The following is a 17,761-nucleotide window of genomic DNA, read 5'->3' on the forward strand; positions in this document are numbered from 1 at the left end:
CAGGTGCCTGCCACTGTGCCTGGCTAGAATAATATTCTTAAAAGTATACAAGAAAATACATGGGATTACAATGATAACCAATTATATTGGAATACAATCATCAAAATATATAACAAAGGCCAGGCGTGGTGGCTCGCACCTGTAATCCCAGCACTTTGGGAAGACAAGGTGAGAGGATTGCTTGAGGCCAGGAGTTCAAGACCTGAGCAACACAGCCAGACCCTATCTCTACAAAAAAACCGAAAAATTAGCCAGGTGTGGTGGCACATGCTTGTAGCCCCAGCTACTCAGGAGGTTGAGGTGGGAGGATTGCTTGAGCCCAGGAGTTTGAGGTTACAGTGAGTTATGATCATGCCACTGCACTCCAGCTTGGGCAACAGGGTGAGACTCTGTCTCAAAACAAATTATTTCTGTATATTATATATGTATAAAATAAAACAAATTTTTGATATGGTAATATATATCTGTTTCTTTACTAACACATTGAATAATAATATCTATTATCCCCTTCTCTCTTGTTTTAAAATATTTGTATTTGACCTGCCAATACTGTAAATATATTATCATCAATGTATTATCTATTTACATAGTCATTTGATGATTCACTTAATGGTGTACTCATACATTTGTATCAGTATCTTCCTTCATCCCAAGATATATACCAAGATATATATATTTTTTATTACTTTTTAAAGACATGATGTCTCACTATATTGCCCAGGCTGGTTTCTAACTCCTAGCCTCAAGCAATCATTCTGCCTTAGTCTCTGAGTAGCTGGGACTACAGATGAGAACCATCACACCCAACTCCAAGATACAAATTCTACATACATTTATATATATATATATGTATGTATGTATGTATATATATATACACAGATACACACACACATATATATATATTACAAATTTTAATTATTTATAGCTAGCTAATACAGGATATTCGCTAACAGGCAAAGCAGAAGACTACTTCTTTAAGAATTCATAGAGACATAACCCCAAACAAGGTAAATACTTTTTTTGATCTTTAGAGTAGGAAGGGATTTTCTCCATCTCTGAATTCCCTTAACATGATATTCACACTTTGATGACTGCTATAAGACTGTGAAAATCACAGTGGAAAGCAACAACCTGGGCAAATTACAACTTTAAAGAAAGAAGCTGATATTTCAATCAGATCTTGATTTGAATGTGGCAAATGGCATTTTACTTATGCTCTCTGCGGAAGGGACAATAGACATGATTTCTCCCGTTATCCTCCTCCCAACCCAAATAAGTCTCCCACTAGGCTTTTGACTTTAATATGCTTGGTTGTATTAGAGCCTTCCACGAAAGCACATTTGGACAGGGGCAAAGTGGGAAGAAAATGTAAGAACCCTGACTACTTTGGAATATATTTTTTCTCCTAGATATGTTGGCCTATGGTAAGATTTTTATCTTTCCAGTCTTTTCTCTAAACAATGCAAGTACATGCAGATAATAATTTATCATTAAGCATCTTATCTTTTAAAGAACATGATGACTACCATTGTCTGAGAAAGAAAATTCCTAGAGAGTTAAGAACTATGTTTAAATAAATCTTTGCATGCCATGCCTCGCCTAGCACAGCCCTTTGGATAGTTAGGCACTTAGTAACCAAAGACGATCATAAATATTCTGAAATCCTAGGCTAAATTGTGCAAATATTTCACCTGAATGAAGATCATCACTCCTTTAAAATCAATTTAATAGAAACTCATTTAAAATCCTGGATTTTAACATTTAGCTTTCCATTCCTTTATATAAAAATGTTTTATGAACTCTGAAAAAAAAAGAGCTCGAAAGCACCTAAATGACCTTACCTTTAAATGCTTACCAATATTCCATTATTGGCAACTTAATTTTCACAGTACAGAGACTTTCTCATAGTGAAACACAACATAGTTTCGGTTAATCTATTTACAATAGCTATTTTCATTAATATTAGTCACACGAGGTACAGAGAATTCAAATGTTTAAAACCATCTGAAAGGTGAAAAACACTACAAACCTAGAGGGTGAAGTGGGATTGAGAGTAAAAGATGAGAATCAGCCAACATAGATGAAAATCCAGTGCCAAGAGTGTAAAAGAAAAAGGAAAAACTTCCCTTCAGAGAAATCATCTTCTGAGAACTTATACTGTGACTCTCCTCTTTCTTTTTGCCAGTTTTCCAAAACTAAAAAAATAGCTTTATAACCTCAAAGATGTTGTGCATAAGTAAACAACAAGTGAGGGAAGTAGCTCTGGAATTAAATAAGGCAAAAAATAAAGTATTGTTAGTGGATCTTCAGGTTTATTTTAGTCTTACCAGGGTCAATCACACTGACATATCAGGTGACATTGTAAAACAATGAAACATAGTCTAAAACCCATACACCAAAGTAGTACTTGATTTTGGGGACTCACTTCAATACTTGTAAGAACTGAAAGCATAATCCTTCAGTGGCTTTTAAGGATACTAAGTAATAGAATGCAATGTTTGGGAAGTCTTCAGCTATCTGGAATAATCTGTAGTGCTTTTCCCAAAAGTACACTGAATAAGATCACTCAGAGTCTGAAAATAAATATTTCGCTGGAGGGTATTCTGCCCAAGCATGATATTTTTACAAGTGGCAAGATTCCTGAACAAACTGTTAACTAATCAAAACCTGGCATTTTCAATAACTGCACTATTGGGCCTCGAGGTAACACATAACTAAACTTGTATACTGAAGGAATCAGATGGAGAAGTGCACAGAGCCGTAGATCAATATTGCTGCTCACAAAGTCTAGAATCTACTTATATAAGAGCTGATGTCCTGAGTTAAGGGTCACAAGATGTTGGATTTCATGTTTTCTCATGTTGTCCTCTCTTCATAAAAGAAATCATGTTACTTCATTCTGGCATTTTCTTAAAGACATCATATGCCAGGATAAAGTAATCCATTTTTTCATAAACATATTAGGTGATTTTACTAGGTTGAATTAAGTATGGCTCTATAAACAGTATTTTAAAATATTTATAATAACAAAAAGATAGAGCCAGTTAAAATTACCAAAACCTACAAGATTAATATTTGGAATATGTATTCATGTTATCTGCATAGTGGATGACTTCGGCTATTATTATTTTTTAAAAATACAGCAGTGAAATAGTACTCGATGCTTTAACAACTGCATATTCAAACTCGACACTTTTTCTTTCTGCCAGCATAAGTAGCTACTGTGACTGGAAAACTGCAGCATCTCTGATTATTGGGGTCACTCCATCTTTGTGAAATTATCCTAGCAATTGGAGACTTCTCTACTTTCTGGGATCCATTAAACTTTTCTTGACCAGATGTCTATAGAAATTTCTTTGCCTGCAGCCCCTAGATAATTTGATAGATAATATCTAAACGGCCTATGAAATGTTAACTTTTAGAATTTTTTTTTCTGTCCTAACCACTTTAACTTTTAACTTTCTGATGACTCAGAAAACCAGTAAAAGAAAACATCAGACAGAAATTGAACATCACCTAGTGGTGTCAGTTCAATTCAGGTAGTTAAAGAATGCAGATGTTGTCACCTGGTACTGTCAAAGGACTCACAAGCAAATACTTAAATTTAATCCCCATAACATTCGCGGCACTTTCAAGTCCCACTCCTTGTGTTCTCCTCCCACGCTCAAACTTGTGTGCCAACTCATGTTCTTGAAGATCAGGGAAAATTATTTTCTTCTGCGTTGAAGATCGATGCAGAGGGAGGTATCAGATGCCAGTCATCCTAAATTGTCTGGGGAAGAGGCTCAGAAATGTGTGTATCTTGTGTCTACTACTTTTATTTTCCCAACCCGTTACGAAGTTTTGGAAGATACCTAGGTTCCCAAAGCATTAACCTGACATTGTTCTATTCCTCTTCAAGAAGCCCATTAACTCCCATTAGAAAGGAGAGTTGTGTGAACTCTGTCTCGCAGTACAACCCTCTGCAATCCCCTAACACGAACACAAGAGGTGGGACGGGGAGAGGGTTGAAGGAGGAGGAGGAAAAGGGGTCGGGAGAAGAGACTCACCGCTCCTGCCAGTTCCTCGGTCAGGCACAACGTAACCAGGAGCAGCCACAACCTGAAATGGGAGGGAGGGTGAGTAATATGGGCTCTCTAGGCTTCGGGGTCTTGAGTCTGCCAGTAGCCCCCCAACCCCTTTTTGATGCCTGCTCCCACTTTCTCTGCACTGACAGAAATAAAAGTATAGTCCCGGCCTGGCAAAGTAGCCCGAAGTAGGAAAGAGGAGGGGAGCTCGGGGCAGCAACAGCTCACCCAGGGTGCATGCTTGCCGCTCCTCCGGAGCTGGGTCCCGGGAGACTGCTAAGCGGCTCCGCGGCCCCGGCTCATCGGGGCTCCGCTGATGCTTGGCGGCTACTTCCTTACTCAGGACAGGGTAGGGGAGCAAAGTGGCCCAGTTTGGAAGAAACTAAACTCAGCTTCTAGATAAGAAGTGCCCCAAAGGGAAACAAGCTCAGCGGTGCCCGTTACAACTTGCTGCACTCAGGAGATAGTTCCATGCAGTAGGAGAGGAAGGAATGGAGGGGAAAGGGGCGGGGCGGTCTGCTGTCAATCATTCCCCCTACCTTGGGCAGCCGGTAGTCTTTCTCACTTTCAGGCAACTCTACACGCAACAGTCCCAAGTTATCTCTACAGCTTCACACATAGGTCCCTAGAGACCTTTACACTGAGACCTAAGCAACTATGCATCATACACTTCCATAAACCACTAAGTTACACATAAATAGATTTAGGCACACTACTTTTACATGGACAGATGGGCCCTAAAGTGCTCTTGCACACGCGCCCAAATGCATACAACACTCATTCTAATTGATTGTACACTAAGCTCTTGGGAAGAGGAGGGAGTTTCTGGAGTTGTAAATCTACTCGAAGCTCAATAGAACCTAAGAATGAGTGGGCCCCCGTGAAATAGATCCAAAACCTTAAAGACTCTAAAGTGGTTAATCCCAGGGACTGAGACAACAGAAATGCTGTGAAGAATTCTTCAGCAAACTCCCTAAAGACCATTCAAGGAGTCCACATGAAATATTTTCTGGGCTTTTTGGTACTTTAAAAAATGGATATATCAGAATTATCACAGTAATGTTCAAGTCCACTTTATTTGGGAGATACCAATTCAACTATTAACTCGATTTAAATATTTCCAATTAGGTGTTTGTGTTAATTCTAAGGAAAATTGCACTCAAGTTATTTAATTCCTTGCCCTAAATTCTTCTGAAACACAACTACGATGAGAGTCAATATCTTTTATGTTAGCTCGATATAGGAGGTAAATATTAATTATGGCATTCAATGTAGCTAAATAAAAAGATATAACTGTATTACAATAACATTCAACCATATAATGATTACTAATACTTACTGAATGCTCCCAAATCTTGTATGTACATAACATGCACACACTATTCACACACATACACACTGATTTTCTTACTTCTTCATTTATAAGCATATATTTATTTATATATATTTCCAATATTTTCACATCTCCTCCTTGTATGTAGAAACACTCTTTCCTGTGAGCAGTTGGAAAGCAAAGACGACCTGCAGCCCAGAGAACAGCGACCAAAATTTGTTTCTAATGATTAACAATAAAAAGCACGCCCCTCTGAGATCCATCCGCTAAAAAAATAGTCCCAGCTCAGGTCTATTTGTAATTGGCTTTGGTGCTCACACCAATGAGAGTGGGACTGGGCCGGGAACAGTAGTATCGACGGAAGGTGCAAATGAACGAATAGCAAAGCTTCCCGGTTGGACTCATGGTGCTCAGTCAACTGGTCTGAAAGTTTCCCTCCTCCAAATAACTGGGCGTCACTCCCTCGCAGGTTGCCGGTGCAGTCTAAAGCTGTGGCGGAGTGATACTCAAATTCCCCCGTGCTTGTGGGGAGGGGGGCGGTGAGGGGGGAAGAGAGGGAGGAAAGTAGATCTGTAGGACTTGAGTGAGGAAAAAGTTTGCAAGTCTGGACAGAAGGGAAAAGTGCTCCCGAGAGATCGGCTTTGGGGAGGGGAGGGGGAGAGAAGAATAGCTTCCCCCCCCCCTTCCACTCTTAAAAAGCTTCTTTCTCCTCACCCAAGTCGACTGGCACAACTGGGGCACTCACTCTTTCTCTCCGGCTCTAGCTCTCTCCCTTATAAACCCTCAAGATATGTCAATTGGTCAGAGCCAGCCGGGAATTTCGTGCGGGTGCTGAAGGAGCTGCGGGAGCTGGAGAAGAATGAAACTGCTTGGAGTCAGCCTGGCTGCCGGCTTGTTCTTACTGGCCCTGAGTCTTTGGGGGCAGCCTGCAGAGGCTGCGGTAAGTCCTCCTCCCCCCGCCCCCCGCCCATCACCGCACTCTTTACTCTGAAATCACTTTTTTTTGGGTCCCTTTACCTTCCTTTCTCGTTGGCCTTGGCTAGGGAATTCAAATTTGCTTTCACTTACTCAGAAAGAAACATTATTTACAACGCTGGTAACTCAAGCCTTCTGAAGTCCAGGGGAGAGGTTGAAGTGTTTAAAAATAGGGCTGCTTGCTTCCCTGCAACTAGTTGCTCTGGGTGCAAGAGCAAAGCCTGGGGTGGGGGACGCCTATTAATGGCTCATTAGGATCTGGTGGGTATTTAAAACTTTTCCTCCCCACTCTCCGCCCTCGGGTGTTTGCCTGCCTGCCGGCCAACCTTTTCACTATTTGTACGCAGCCCACGCACTCTTTAAACTTTGTCTATAGTTTAATATTTTGGCTCTTCTAAAATTCAGCTTCCATCAAAGTGTTAACCCCCGCCCCATGAAGTTCTTCCCTTTTGCTCTTTCCTTAAGCAACATGAACCTACCCCCACTTCAGGTCAGTAAAGCCACTGACCTGCTTTCTCTTTTTGACATCCTTGTTACAAATGCTAAGATAACATACCAAGAGGAGTGAGTAAAGACTGATGGCCTCAGGCTTCAGGTCTTTTGCGTCTTTTTTTTTTTAAGTTATGGGTTTTTGTTTGTTTACTTCTTTAAAAAAACTTACCAAGGGACCTAAACAAATTGAGAAATTGCCCATCACCCATTTAAAGGAAAATAATTCTCTTTTTCAAAGGAGAATCAGTGTTCCAATTTAAAGGAGAGTGAGGGAGGATGTACAAATGAAATGACAGAGCAGAAAGTTCCATTCCATTTTAGGACTGTAGAATTAAACCCCAATATATCTCCTAGAAGGGTATCTGGGTAGTTCCACCCACTATCCTACTAGGGATGGGAGGTAGATGTAAAGGAATGAATGGCTTTGTCAGAGAAAATGTTCTCCAGCCTGCAACCCATCATCTTTAACTTCACATAACCTCTAAAAAAAGTGTGTGACAAATTATTTAAATATTGTATTTGAATGATTATAATGGATGGTTTTTATTTTATTTTATTTTTTATGGATGGTTTTTAAAACATTTTAATATGAGATCACGGCTTAGGCCTTCACATGGTTGAGTGATTATCAATTCTTTATAAGCAGATGCTATATTATAGTTTATCTGGGTCCACTTTTAAGTTAGCTGTCTAGCTTTCCTATAGCACCCAGTGTGCCTTGCCCTCTTTCCAGCCTTCAGAAAGTGTATACTCAAGGTATGAAAACTTTCAGGTTACTCTAAGAATAACATAATTATGATAGCGAATCTTCTGAAAAACCATGCATAGCAAATATTTTAAATTATGAATGCCATAATTTTCCTCCATCACAGTAGATAAATGATTTAAAATTGCTTTTTTGATGCAGAGCATCTTAATGGGGTAAGGTTTAGCCAGTTAATAGGGCGATAGACCATTGGATAAGCTACAGTTGTGCTGTTGAAAATAGTTCATTTTAAAAACATCCTTTTGGTGCCTACTGCTTATGGCATTTGGCCCAGGGGCAAAAATTTTGTGGATATTTGATTAACTATTTCTTTTTTTGACACTGCTATTAATAAATGTGCACCAGATAACACTTATGCAGCGACACTGTGCATCAATTTATATTAAAATGAGATTTCTTTATTATTGACAAAACTTGAGAAGAAGCTTGTTTTCTTGGATTCTTTAATGACTGAATGTTTATGAAGTAATTAAAGATTTTTCCTTTTACCTCATATATAATTTTTTAAAGAACACTTTACATCCATTTTTCTATCTTTAGGATATTGTGCCTCTGTTGAAACCAGGGGTTTGTTTTTCCTGCTTCACACATCAGTATTCTAGTTAGATGAATATTTTAATCATCTCAAAAATATGAATGGTATCTGCTCTTCATACTAGTGCTGGGGATATTGGTTAACCTTTTCCAGAGTAAAACTGGATGGTAGTGGGGCTGGTTATTGACTGAAGTAGTCTAATATTGGGGCTTTTATATCAGGAAGAGTGTTGATACTTAAATTACCTTACTTTTTCATAAATAAATGATTTCATTATCTCTGAAGTCATGCCAAATTGGGATATCAAAAACATGTGGAAGATTTTTTTTTAGGTAGAGTGTTCATTGGGTGGAATAAAGTAACCTCTATGCCAAAAGGTTAGCAATAAGAGAAAAAGACAGCTTTAGGTTGGAAAGGTCATTTCTGGTGATAAAAATAATGTATTTTTTTATGTAAAGGTGATTATACCTTTACTGACTCACTGTCAGTATGATATGCACTTAGATTTATGGACATGGATATTATGTAAAATTATACTACTACTGTACAAATGTAGCAAGTTGTTTTTGATATAGTAGTGGATGGATAGGTTTCTCCTAAATTGGAACTCTCTCCCTTGTGACCAGCGGCAAGAATTTAAGGGCAGCAGTGTGGTTTGCAGCCATGAAATATTTCTTCCTCTGTGAAGTATCTTGCTCCATAGGAGGAATGTACCATCATTGCCATCATTTATCATTATAGTTTACATTTTCTGAGTGTCTACTATGTGTCAGGCACTGTGCTAATAGAGTAATACACATTAACATATTTAATCTTCACAACAGACTTATGAAGTATATACCATTATTATCCCCACTTTGCAAATAAAAACCACAAATCATAGCAGTTAAGTAACTTACCAGAAATCACATAGGTAGTTGTGGAGATAGAAAATTTGAATCCAGGCAGTTTGACTCCAGATTCTTTGCCCTTAACAACTGTTCTATACTGCCTCCTTTGTATGTGATCTATAGAGATTTATTTGGCATTCAGAGGATTTGGATCTCTGCTACTATTTTTTTTTTTTTTTTGGACACAGGAGGTGAAATGGAAATGATAATACATCTCTTCCTGATTATGTTAGGAGAAGCAGGATGGTATAATGGAAGGAACTTTGGCCTTAGAATAAAAAGAGAGTTTGGTCTCTATATAGAGTGAGATAATTTAAAAACAGTCTAAAAGCAACTGCTGTTGCAGGTTGTGTGATTTTATGCAATCACAATATGTAAAAAGTTAGATTTAAAAAGCAACTATAATTTGTGTAGATGACTTGTTTTGAAGAAAGATTTGCCTTATGATTCTTTACTCAGTTTCTGCATTAGTTTTGAATACATCGAAGTTTTCAGGAACATATCTACTGTGAAAAAGTGGGGTATGTCTGTATAGTGGCACATTTTGCTTAAAATGCTCAATTCAGTTTTATTGTTTTTACCAATTTACCTAGCCATCATATCCACTTTTATTCACCCAGGTATCTATCTATATGTCTTTAGTCTTGTGCATATATGTATATGTCCTGTGACTGTATAAGAGTTTGTATATTTTTTCCTGTATTTTAATTTGGCTTCTGAAGTCTGTATATGTAAGACCTGAGACACTTTACCTTCAGCTAACCTTGGTAACTTGGTTAAGATGCTGTCTGCTAGGTTTATCCACTGTAAAGTCACTATTTTTTCCCTTTGCAATTTACAAAGTGAGAAAATCTTGTGAGACTATGTAAGACATTATTGTGAGACAGTGTAAATATCCTGTTTCTTTTTCTTGTTTGTTTTTTTTCTGGCCTCATCCCAGAATAAATAAATATCCTGTTTCTCATCATACTTTTGTCCCCTAATTTTAGCATCTGTTGGTGATTCTGGCCTGAAAAATTATTATTGTGACATTTGCCAAAAGATGATTTCAATTTTCAACATTTTTTCTACATTTATTAATTGATTGAATTCTATGGTAATAATGAACTTTTCTTTCTCCACTATTTATTTATGTATTTATTCAGCTGTTTGTTTATAATAGTATGGACTTAATGAATATTGATTTTATTGTATGGGTTATAATGACTTATAACTATTTTATTACTATTTACTTTGCTGAAATTACCCCAGATTTGGCCAATAGAAGCTCTTTCAAACTGGCTCCTGTCTCCTTTCAACATGTCTCCATCACTTTTTGAGTACCCTTTTACTTTTTGTTATCACAAAATGTTCCAGATTCATTTTCTTCTTTCCTTGCCCCAACCCTAGAATCAACCATTTCTCCAAGGAGCTCTGATTCTTTGTATGGGAGAATGGTATTTAGAAACCAAGATCTGGGTGCTTGGCATGCTCATTGCTACGAGGGGTGTCAGTAGGCCCTCTCAGCAAACAGAACTAGGAAGTATATGTGTATATACACAGACACATACCCACTTCTCTATCAGTTTCTTACAGTCTCTCTTTATATATGTTAAAAACCATGAATTCATAATGATACCTCTGATTCCAGTCCAAGACCACAGAATAAGCACACATCTTTGACGTAGAGTCTGACAGTGAGATATCACTGTTTTCTGGTTCTCTCTCCTCAGATGTGTTTTGTGGGCTTTACAGAGGTCTTTTTTTTTTTTTTTTTTTTTTTTTTTTGAGACAGAGTCTCACTCTGTTGCCCGGGCTAGAGTGCCATGGCATTAGCCTACCTCACAGCAACCTCAAACTCCTGGGCTTAAGCAATCCTCCTGCCTCAGCCTCCCGAGTAGCTAGGACTACAGGCATGCACCACCATGCCCTGCTAATTTTTTCTATATATTTTTAGTTGTCTGGCTAATTTCTTCTATTTTTAGTAGAGACGTGGTCTTGCTCTTATTCAGGTTGGTCTCAAACTCCTGACCTCGAGTGATCCTCCCGCCTCGGCCTCCCAGAGTGCTAGGATTACATTCATGAGCCATCGAGCCCGGCCTGTAGAGGTCTTATATAGAGTCTTTAAAAGCTTGGCCTCTGGAGTCAGACATGGAAACTGACTTATAGATGTGTGACTTTTAGCAAAATAGTAACTTGAGCCTTTATTTCTTTATTGGCAAAAGGGAGGCAGTAGTACCTATCTCACAGATTGTTTTGAGGATAAAATGAGAAAAGTTATTTAAAACATTTAGAATAATACTTTACATATAGTAAATGATCAGTAAATTTCATATTTAATTATTGTCATTATAAACGACTTACCATTTCTTACTGCATTAACTCTCATGTTCTCCGCCTTATTTTCAAAGCCTGTCATGATCTTTGCCCTTATCCAGACTTATTTTTCAGTACATTTTATGATATACTCCCTCCATTCTAGCTTAGGTGAGCTTTCCTGTAGTCCCTTGAGCACTATATACATATTTTGGCCCTCCGTCTTGGTTAGAATTCTATGGATCCAAGTCTTTGCACAATTCCAGCATAATATTTACATTCATTCAATAGATATTTATGTAGCAACTCCTGAGTACTCAAGAATTTTATTTATATTGTTCTGTTTCTACCCTCATGGAGGTGTGCTGCATACAAAATAATTTTGTGCTAGAAACTATGACTAAAACTGAATAAGACAAGGTTCCTGCCTTCATAGAGCTTACATGCTAGTGAGAATAGATAAATATTCCTTTGGAGCTTTTATTTATTACCATATCAAGTGCTGATTGTACCCTTCTTTGATCATTTGTAATATTTAGCCTCTCCTAGTTTAGTATCTGTGTGTATTTGGTCTTACAAGCATTTTGTTTCATGGGATTTTTATCTGTTCTCCCTATTCGATTATAGACTTTTTGGAGTCAATAACTGTGTATTTGTGTATTCATTTAAACAATTTACATGTTGATTTTGTCTGGTAACAAAAGTAATACATGCTCAATGTCAGAAACCTGAATAATATAGAAAATTATTAAGAAGAAAATAAACTGAAGTGTTTCTTTCTTTTGAGTAAGATATATATATATATATGTATTAATAACATTCTATACTGAAGATTAATCAAATCATTGTAACTATACATTAAGACTTGTATAGAAAGATTGTGAAATTCTGTTAAGCTTCCCTAAATTTTGTTTATTCAAAGCATCCTAAACAACTACACTTTGGAACATTGACTTCCATTCTTTCATATCTGTGCTTCCTGGTGGCTGTCCTTATACTCTGTGCTTGAATAAAGTCTTGAAAATAGAAAAAAAAGAAGAAAATAAAAATCTGTCTGTTGTTCTATCAGCAGCCCAGAAGTAATCCCTATCATTGTTTTGATGGTTTTCCTTCCTATGTATCTAACCTGTTTTTAAAAATAAATTAGTTAGGCCAGGCATGGTGGTTCATGCCTATAATCCTAGCACTTTGTGAAGCTGGGGGTTCACTTGAGGCCAGGAGTTTGAAACCAGCCTGGGCAACATAGCAAGACCTCGTCTCTACAAAAAATAAAAAAAATTAGCCAAGTGTAGTGGCCCGCACCTGTAGTCGTAGCTACTCAGCAGGCTAAGGCATGAGGATCGCTTGAGCCCAAGAGTTCAAGGTTGCAGAGAGCTGTGATCATGTCACTGTACTCCAGCCTGTGTGACACAGAGAAATCTTGTCTCTAGAAAATAAACACATAAATAAATAGGTTAAAAGAAAAAAAATAATTTTGGGTCATTCTATATACAGTTAAAAAAAAAAAAAAAAGAGATATAGGATCTCACTTTGTTGCCCAGGCTAGAGTGCAGTGGCATGACGATAGTTTACTGTAAACTCAAAATCCTTGGCTGAAACAATCCTCCTGCCACTTCCTCCTGATCATCTTGGACTACAGGTGTGCACCACGATGCCAGGCTAATTTTTTTTTATTATTTTTTGTGGAGACAGGGTCTTACTATGTTGCCCAGGCTGGTCTTGTGATCCTCCCACCTTGGCCACCTAAAGTGCTGGGATTACAGGAGTGAACTGCTGTGCCTGGCCCATATATGCAGTTTTATATTTAGATATTTGTTCACTTATCAAGCATTTTCCTATGTTATTAAAATTCTTAGTTTTAAAACATTATTTTTAAATGATTACATGCAATTTTTATTAATATATACCAAAATTTATTTACCTGTTCACTTTTCTAGAATATATTTTAAAATTTCAATATATTTTTAGTTATTGTAGGAAGTGCTGCTATGGACATTTCTTATTTCATATTTTTTTATTATTTTATAGCTAATGCCTCTTTCCTAGGGAATTAGTGGATAAAAGGCTATCAGTATTTTTTAAGTCTTTGATACATACAGTAGACCCTGATATTTAGAAAGGCTATATCAACAAATACATTCTGATACATTTTTTTACTGGTTACTATGTTGCACCCTGTTGGGTAGATAATACTATTTCCATTTTTATATACAAGGAATTTGAGGCCCACAGGGATTAAGTAACTTGCCCAATGTCATACAGGTAATACACGATTGGGCCTCAGTCATGAACTAAAGCTCTAAAACCTTCTCATGAGATTTTTCTCAGTCCCTATTTCATGCATGTATAATAATAGAGAAAACTAAAGTCATGGTGAAAAGTTGAATAAGTCTCATTGCCCATTCTTTAACCCCTTCCTGTGACTGGTCACTTGACTTGTTTCTAAAGATAGACTCACCACTGGCCCATCCTTTAGTACTCTTTACCATAACTGCCTGGACCATTATCCTCAAGGGCCTAAATTTTAATTTTGTGAACCATGCATTCCCCTACTTTTCTACCCTGGACAGAAGGTGGAGCCTGCCCTCTGTGAATGCCTTGTCTATAGACCTCTTCCTAGCTATAACAAGAGTATAACATACTCTAAATACACTGACATTCCGTCTCCCCCAGGGGTTTTGTGAATGCACCTAAAATAGGAGTACCTTCTGCACTCCTTCCCCAGCCTCCTCACTAGCCCCTGCACTGTAGCTGCCTATCAGGTTTACACTTAAATGGCTGTGTCTTTCCCTAGTACTGTACCTAGCTTTCATCTCTCTTAGTGATACTCCAGAAACTTCCCTTAATTGCTAATTTGTTTTTCCCACTTTGGGGTGATAATATCACAGCCCCTATCTTCTCTTTTTAGAAAATTAAACTTGTAAATACATATGGAATGAGATGTCCCCCATCCATTCGTACCACTCCCAATTTGAACCACTCCCACCTTACCTTCTCTCAACATTTGTCAATAGTTAAATGATTTTATTTTCTCTTTGCCAGACTTGTAACTTGTGCAATTCAAATGTATTTGTCTGAAAAATCATAAACTGTTATGCATTATGGCTTTTCCAGGTGGCATTTGAATAACTGAACTTTAAGCTTCTGAATGATAGGGATCTGTTCTTGCCAAATTACCTTCCAAAATGGTTTTACCAATTATATTCCTATCAGTAGTGTATAAGAGTGCCTGTGAGACAGTCTTAATTTTTTTTTCCCCTGTCTACTGCAGAGACTATGGAATTGATGCTCAGTTGATTGCCAGTTGGTTGGCTGATTTGGTTCTATCCTCTAATTATTTTCTTTTTAAAATGCAGTCATTCTGTCATCTCATCCCCTTCTGACAATAGAAACCACTGAACAGAAGTAATTTTTGTGAAAATATATTCTTTCTAATTAACGTTATAAATGAACCACCCAGCCACTTAGCTAAATCTTTATTATAAGCTTTGTTTTTAATAGCAGTAATTCTTGAGAATTTTTGGAGAGACATCTTTAGTGTGATATCTGACACATAGGCTCCTTTCATTTGAACAAACCAGATTCTCATTTTATGCATCAATGGTTGAATTTATTTACCTTCATAATCTGTCCAGGTCCAACTGCCCTTTGTTCCTTTAGTAGCTTCTGCTGGCTTTTAACCAAAAGGGTAGTCTGTGATGGTACTTGGTACCCCGTTGAAATGGGAACCTTAAGTAACTTGTTATTTGCTAATTAAAGATAGCCAAAAGCAAAGGTTATAAAAGAAACAGGCTTTTGATAAATTAAAATTTTAGCTTATTTTTATTTTACCAAATCTGATGTAAATGTCAGGTTTACTTATTAACTTGTAGAGAAAATTAAGTCTCATTTATAAGCAAGTGCTAGTCTGGTTAATGAAATTGTGTTTTTGACAGTGAGTAATAAAATAGGACTCCAAGAAATTCTGTTAAAGAATTTTTATCATCTTATAATTCAATCAAATAATACTCTTCCTACATGTAGGAGAACTGGTTGATTTCCTTCTAAAACTTCTTATAGTATGTATGACATTAATTGAGTATTGAAGGATATCTGGAACTTTGGTGGGGGGGAAAGTGGTATTAAGAGTGCAAAACCACTGAAAAATTATTTAGTGTATTCTGTATTTACAAGCCCCCCAGGACCTTGCTAAAGGAGGAGAGATCCTTCTCTGCATAATCTCACGATCTAATTGATGTGGTAAAATGTTTCTATATGTGGAAGATAGGCATGATAGTGCCTGTTTATATCACATAGGTTATTTTCTCTTGCACATGATAGACAGTACTAATTCAACTGTCTTAAAAAAGAAAATTTTGGGCTCACATAACAAGAAGTCTGGAGGTAGATTGTCTCCAAAGTTAACAAATTCAACCAAACAATGACACCATTAAGGACCCAAGTTCTTTCCATATATCTATTCTGCCATACTCTGCCTACCAATCTGGTCTCTCAGATTAGTCTTCCTCATACTCTCATGATGGCTGCTGCAGTTCCAGGAATTGCATGCAGACACCACAATATCCAGTAGAAAAAGAGTATGACCTTTTTATCAGCAATGAAAACTTTCTCAGGAGTCCCACACCTCCACCCTGAAAACATCTCTAATGTATCATTGATTAGAATTGTGTTATATGTTCATGCCTACACCAGTACATTGGCAAGTGGAATAGGATAATACAGGTAAAATTAGACAAGTCACAGTCACCTGCATAACTTCTCCCTGCCAAAACACAGTGTTGCCTGGAAAAGTTGAAGGGTGGAAAAAATCTGAATGAAATCAAGAATTTTTTTTCTTTTAGAAAGAAAGAAACAGTTCCTGCTTCACAACCTCATGAGTTTTTCCTCAGGATCAATTGATATAAAAGATTTGTAATAGGACGGGCACGGTGGCTCACGCCTGTAATCCTAGCACTCTGGGAGGTCGAAGTGGGTGGATTGTTTGAGCTCAGGAGTTCGACACCAGCCTGAGCAAGAGCAAGACCCTGTCTCTACTAAAAAAATAGAAAGAAATTATCTGGACAACTAAAAATATATATAGAAAAAATTAGCCGGGCATGGTGGTGCATGCCTGTAGTCCCAGCTACTCGGGAGGCTGAGGCAGGAGGATCGCTTGAGCCCAGGAGTTTGAGGTTGCTGTGAGCTAGGCTGATGCCACAGCACTCACTCTAGCCCAGGCAACAAAGTGAGACTCTGTCTCAAAAAAAAAATAAAAAAGATTTATAATAAATTTGTGTATTTGTTAAATTTAAGATATATTACTTATATACAGAAACTAATGTTTTGTAGAGTTGTACAAATGAAAGATGTTGACTATATAATTATAGACGTTTTAGAGCTAGAGAGACTTTAGGTTAGTTATTCTCAAAGTGTGATCTGTGGACCCCTGGGGTTCCTGAGATCCTATCAGAGAGAACATGGGGATTATTTTAACAGTAATATTGTCTTATTCTGTTTGGGCTGCTATAACAAAATACCTTAGGCTGTGCAGCATATAAACAATAGAAATTTATGTCTCATAGTTCTGGAAGCTGGGAAGCCTAATCTCAATGCAGATTCAGTGTCTGGTAAGGGCCTGCTATCTGGTTCATAGATGGCGCCTCTTGGGCCTCTTTTACAAGGGCACTAATACCATTCACAAGGGCTCCAACCCTATGACATAATAATCTCCCAAAGGCCGTACCTCCTAATGCTATCACCTTGCAGATTAGGATTTTAAGACATATGAATTTTGTGTGTGTGGGGGGGGTACAAATATTCAGATCATAGCAAATATGAAGAATATTTTGCCTTTTTTTCACTGTGTTGATATTTGCACTGATTCTGGGTAAAACTACTAGTGCAGTGTACCAAATTGTCCTAGTAGTTGTATTCTTCATACTCTCGGGTGGGAGGAAGCCAATTTTACTTAAGAATGTCCTCAATGTGGCATTAATTTTATCAAATCTTAACCTTGATTGCACACCTTTTTAACATTATGTATGACAAAATAGGAAGTATACACAAAGCATTTCCATATGCTGAAATAAGAGTTGTTTCTAGGAAAAGCACTTGTGCAATTTGTTTGAGTTATGGGCTGAACTAGCTGATTTTTGCATGAAACACATTTTTCCTTAAAAGAACAACTGAGACAAACTGTGGTTTTTTAGACTTGGGTATTTGGCAGGTGGTTTCTTGAAAATGAGTGAAGTGAACCTATCACTTTAAGGAAAATACTGGCGCTATTTGTGGCCAATGAAAAATTTAAGCTTTTCAAATGGGAAATAGAATTTTGGAAAACTTGAATCTGCCACTGTGAGTGTAACAGCTTTCCCAATCTTAGACTTTTCTAATGCAGTTAGTAATTATATTGATATGCATTTTATATTA

At 37.4% G+C, this 17,761-nt stretch overlaps 2 protein-coding genes across 3 annotated transcripts in view; one reads left to right on the forward strand and one right to left on the reverse strand.

The window, feature by feature from the left end:
* The window catches only part of COL4A6 (collagen type IV alpha 6 chain), a 264,348-nt gene extending 259,820 nt beyond the window's left edge, over positions 1 to 4,528 (reverse strand). Inside the window, exons 1-2 of the mRNA XM_045537937.1 lie at positions 4,296 to 4,528; positions 4,050 to 4,101 (exon numbers count right to left, since the gene is read on the reverse strand). Of these exons, the coding sequence (XP_045393893.1) occupies positions 4,050 to 4,101; positions 4,296 to 4,306 (63 nt within the window). The 5' untranslated portion in view covers positions 4,307 to 4,528. The remainder of the gene's footprint in view (positions 1 to 4,049; positions 4,102 to 4,295) is intronic.
* A 1,427-nt stretch (positions 4,529 to 5,955) lies between these two features.
* The window catches only part of COL4A5 (collagen type IV alpha 5 chain), a 223,516-nt gene continuing 211,710 nt past the window's right edge, over positions 5,956 to 17,761 (forward strand). For both annotated transcript variants that reach the window (XM_045537798.1, XM_045537799.1), the window contains exon 1: positions 5,956 to 6,340. In XM_045537798.1, the coding sequence (XP_045393754.1) occupies positions 6,260 to 6,340 (81 nt within the window). In that variant the 5' untranslated portion in view covers positions 5,956 to 6,259. The remainder of the gene's footprint in view (positions 6,341 to 17,761) is intronic.

The sequence above is a fragment of the Lemur catta genome, chromosome X (assembly GCF_020740605.2).
Source record: "Lemur catta isolate mLemCat1 chromosome X, mLemCat1.pri, whole genome shotgun sequence".
Classification (NCBI taxonomy): Eukaryota; Metazoa; Chordata; class Mammalia; order Primates; family Lemuridae; genus Lemur; species Lemur catta.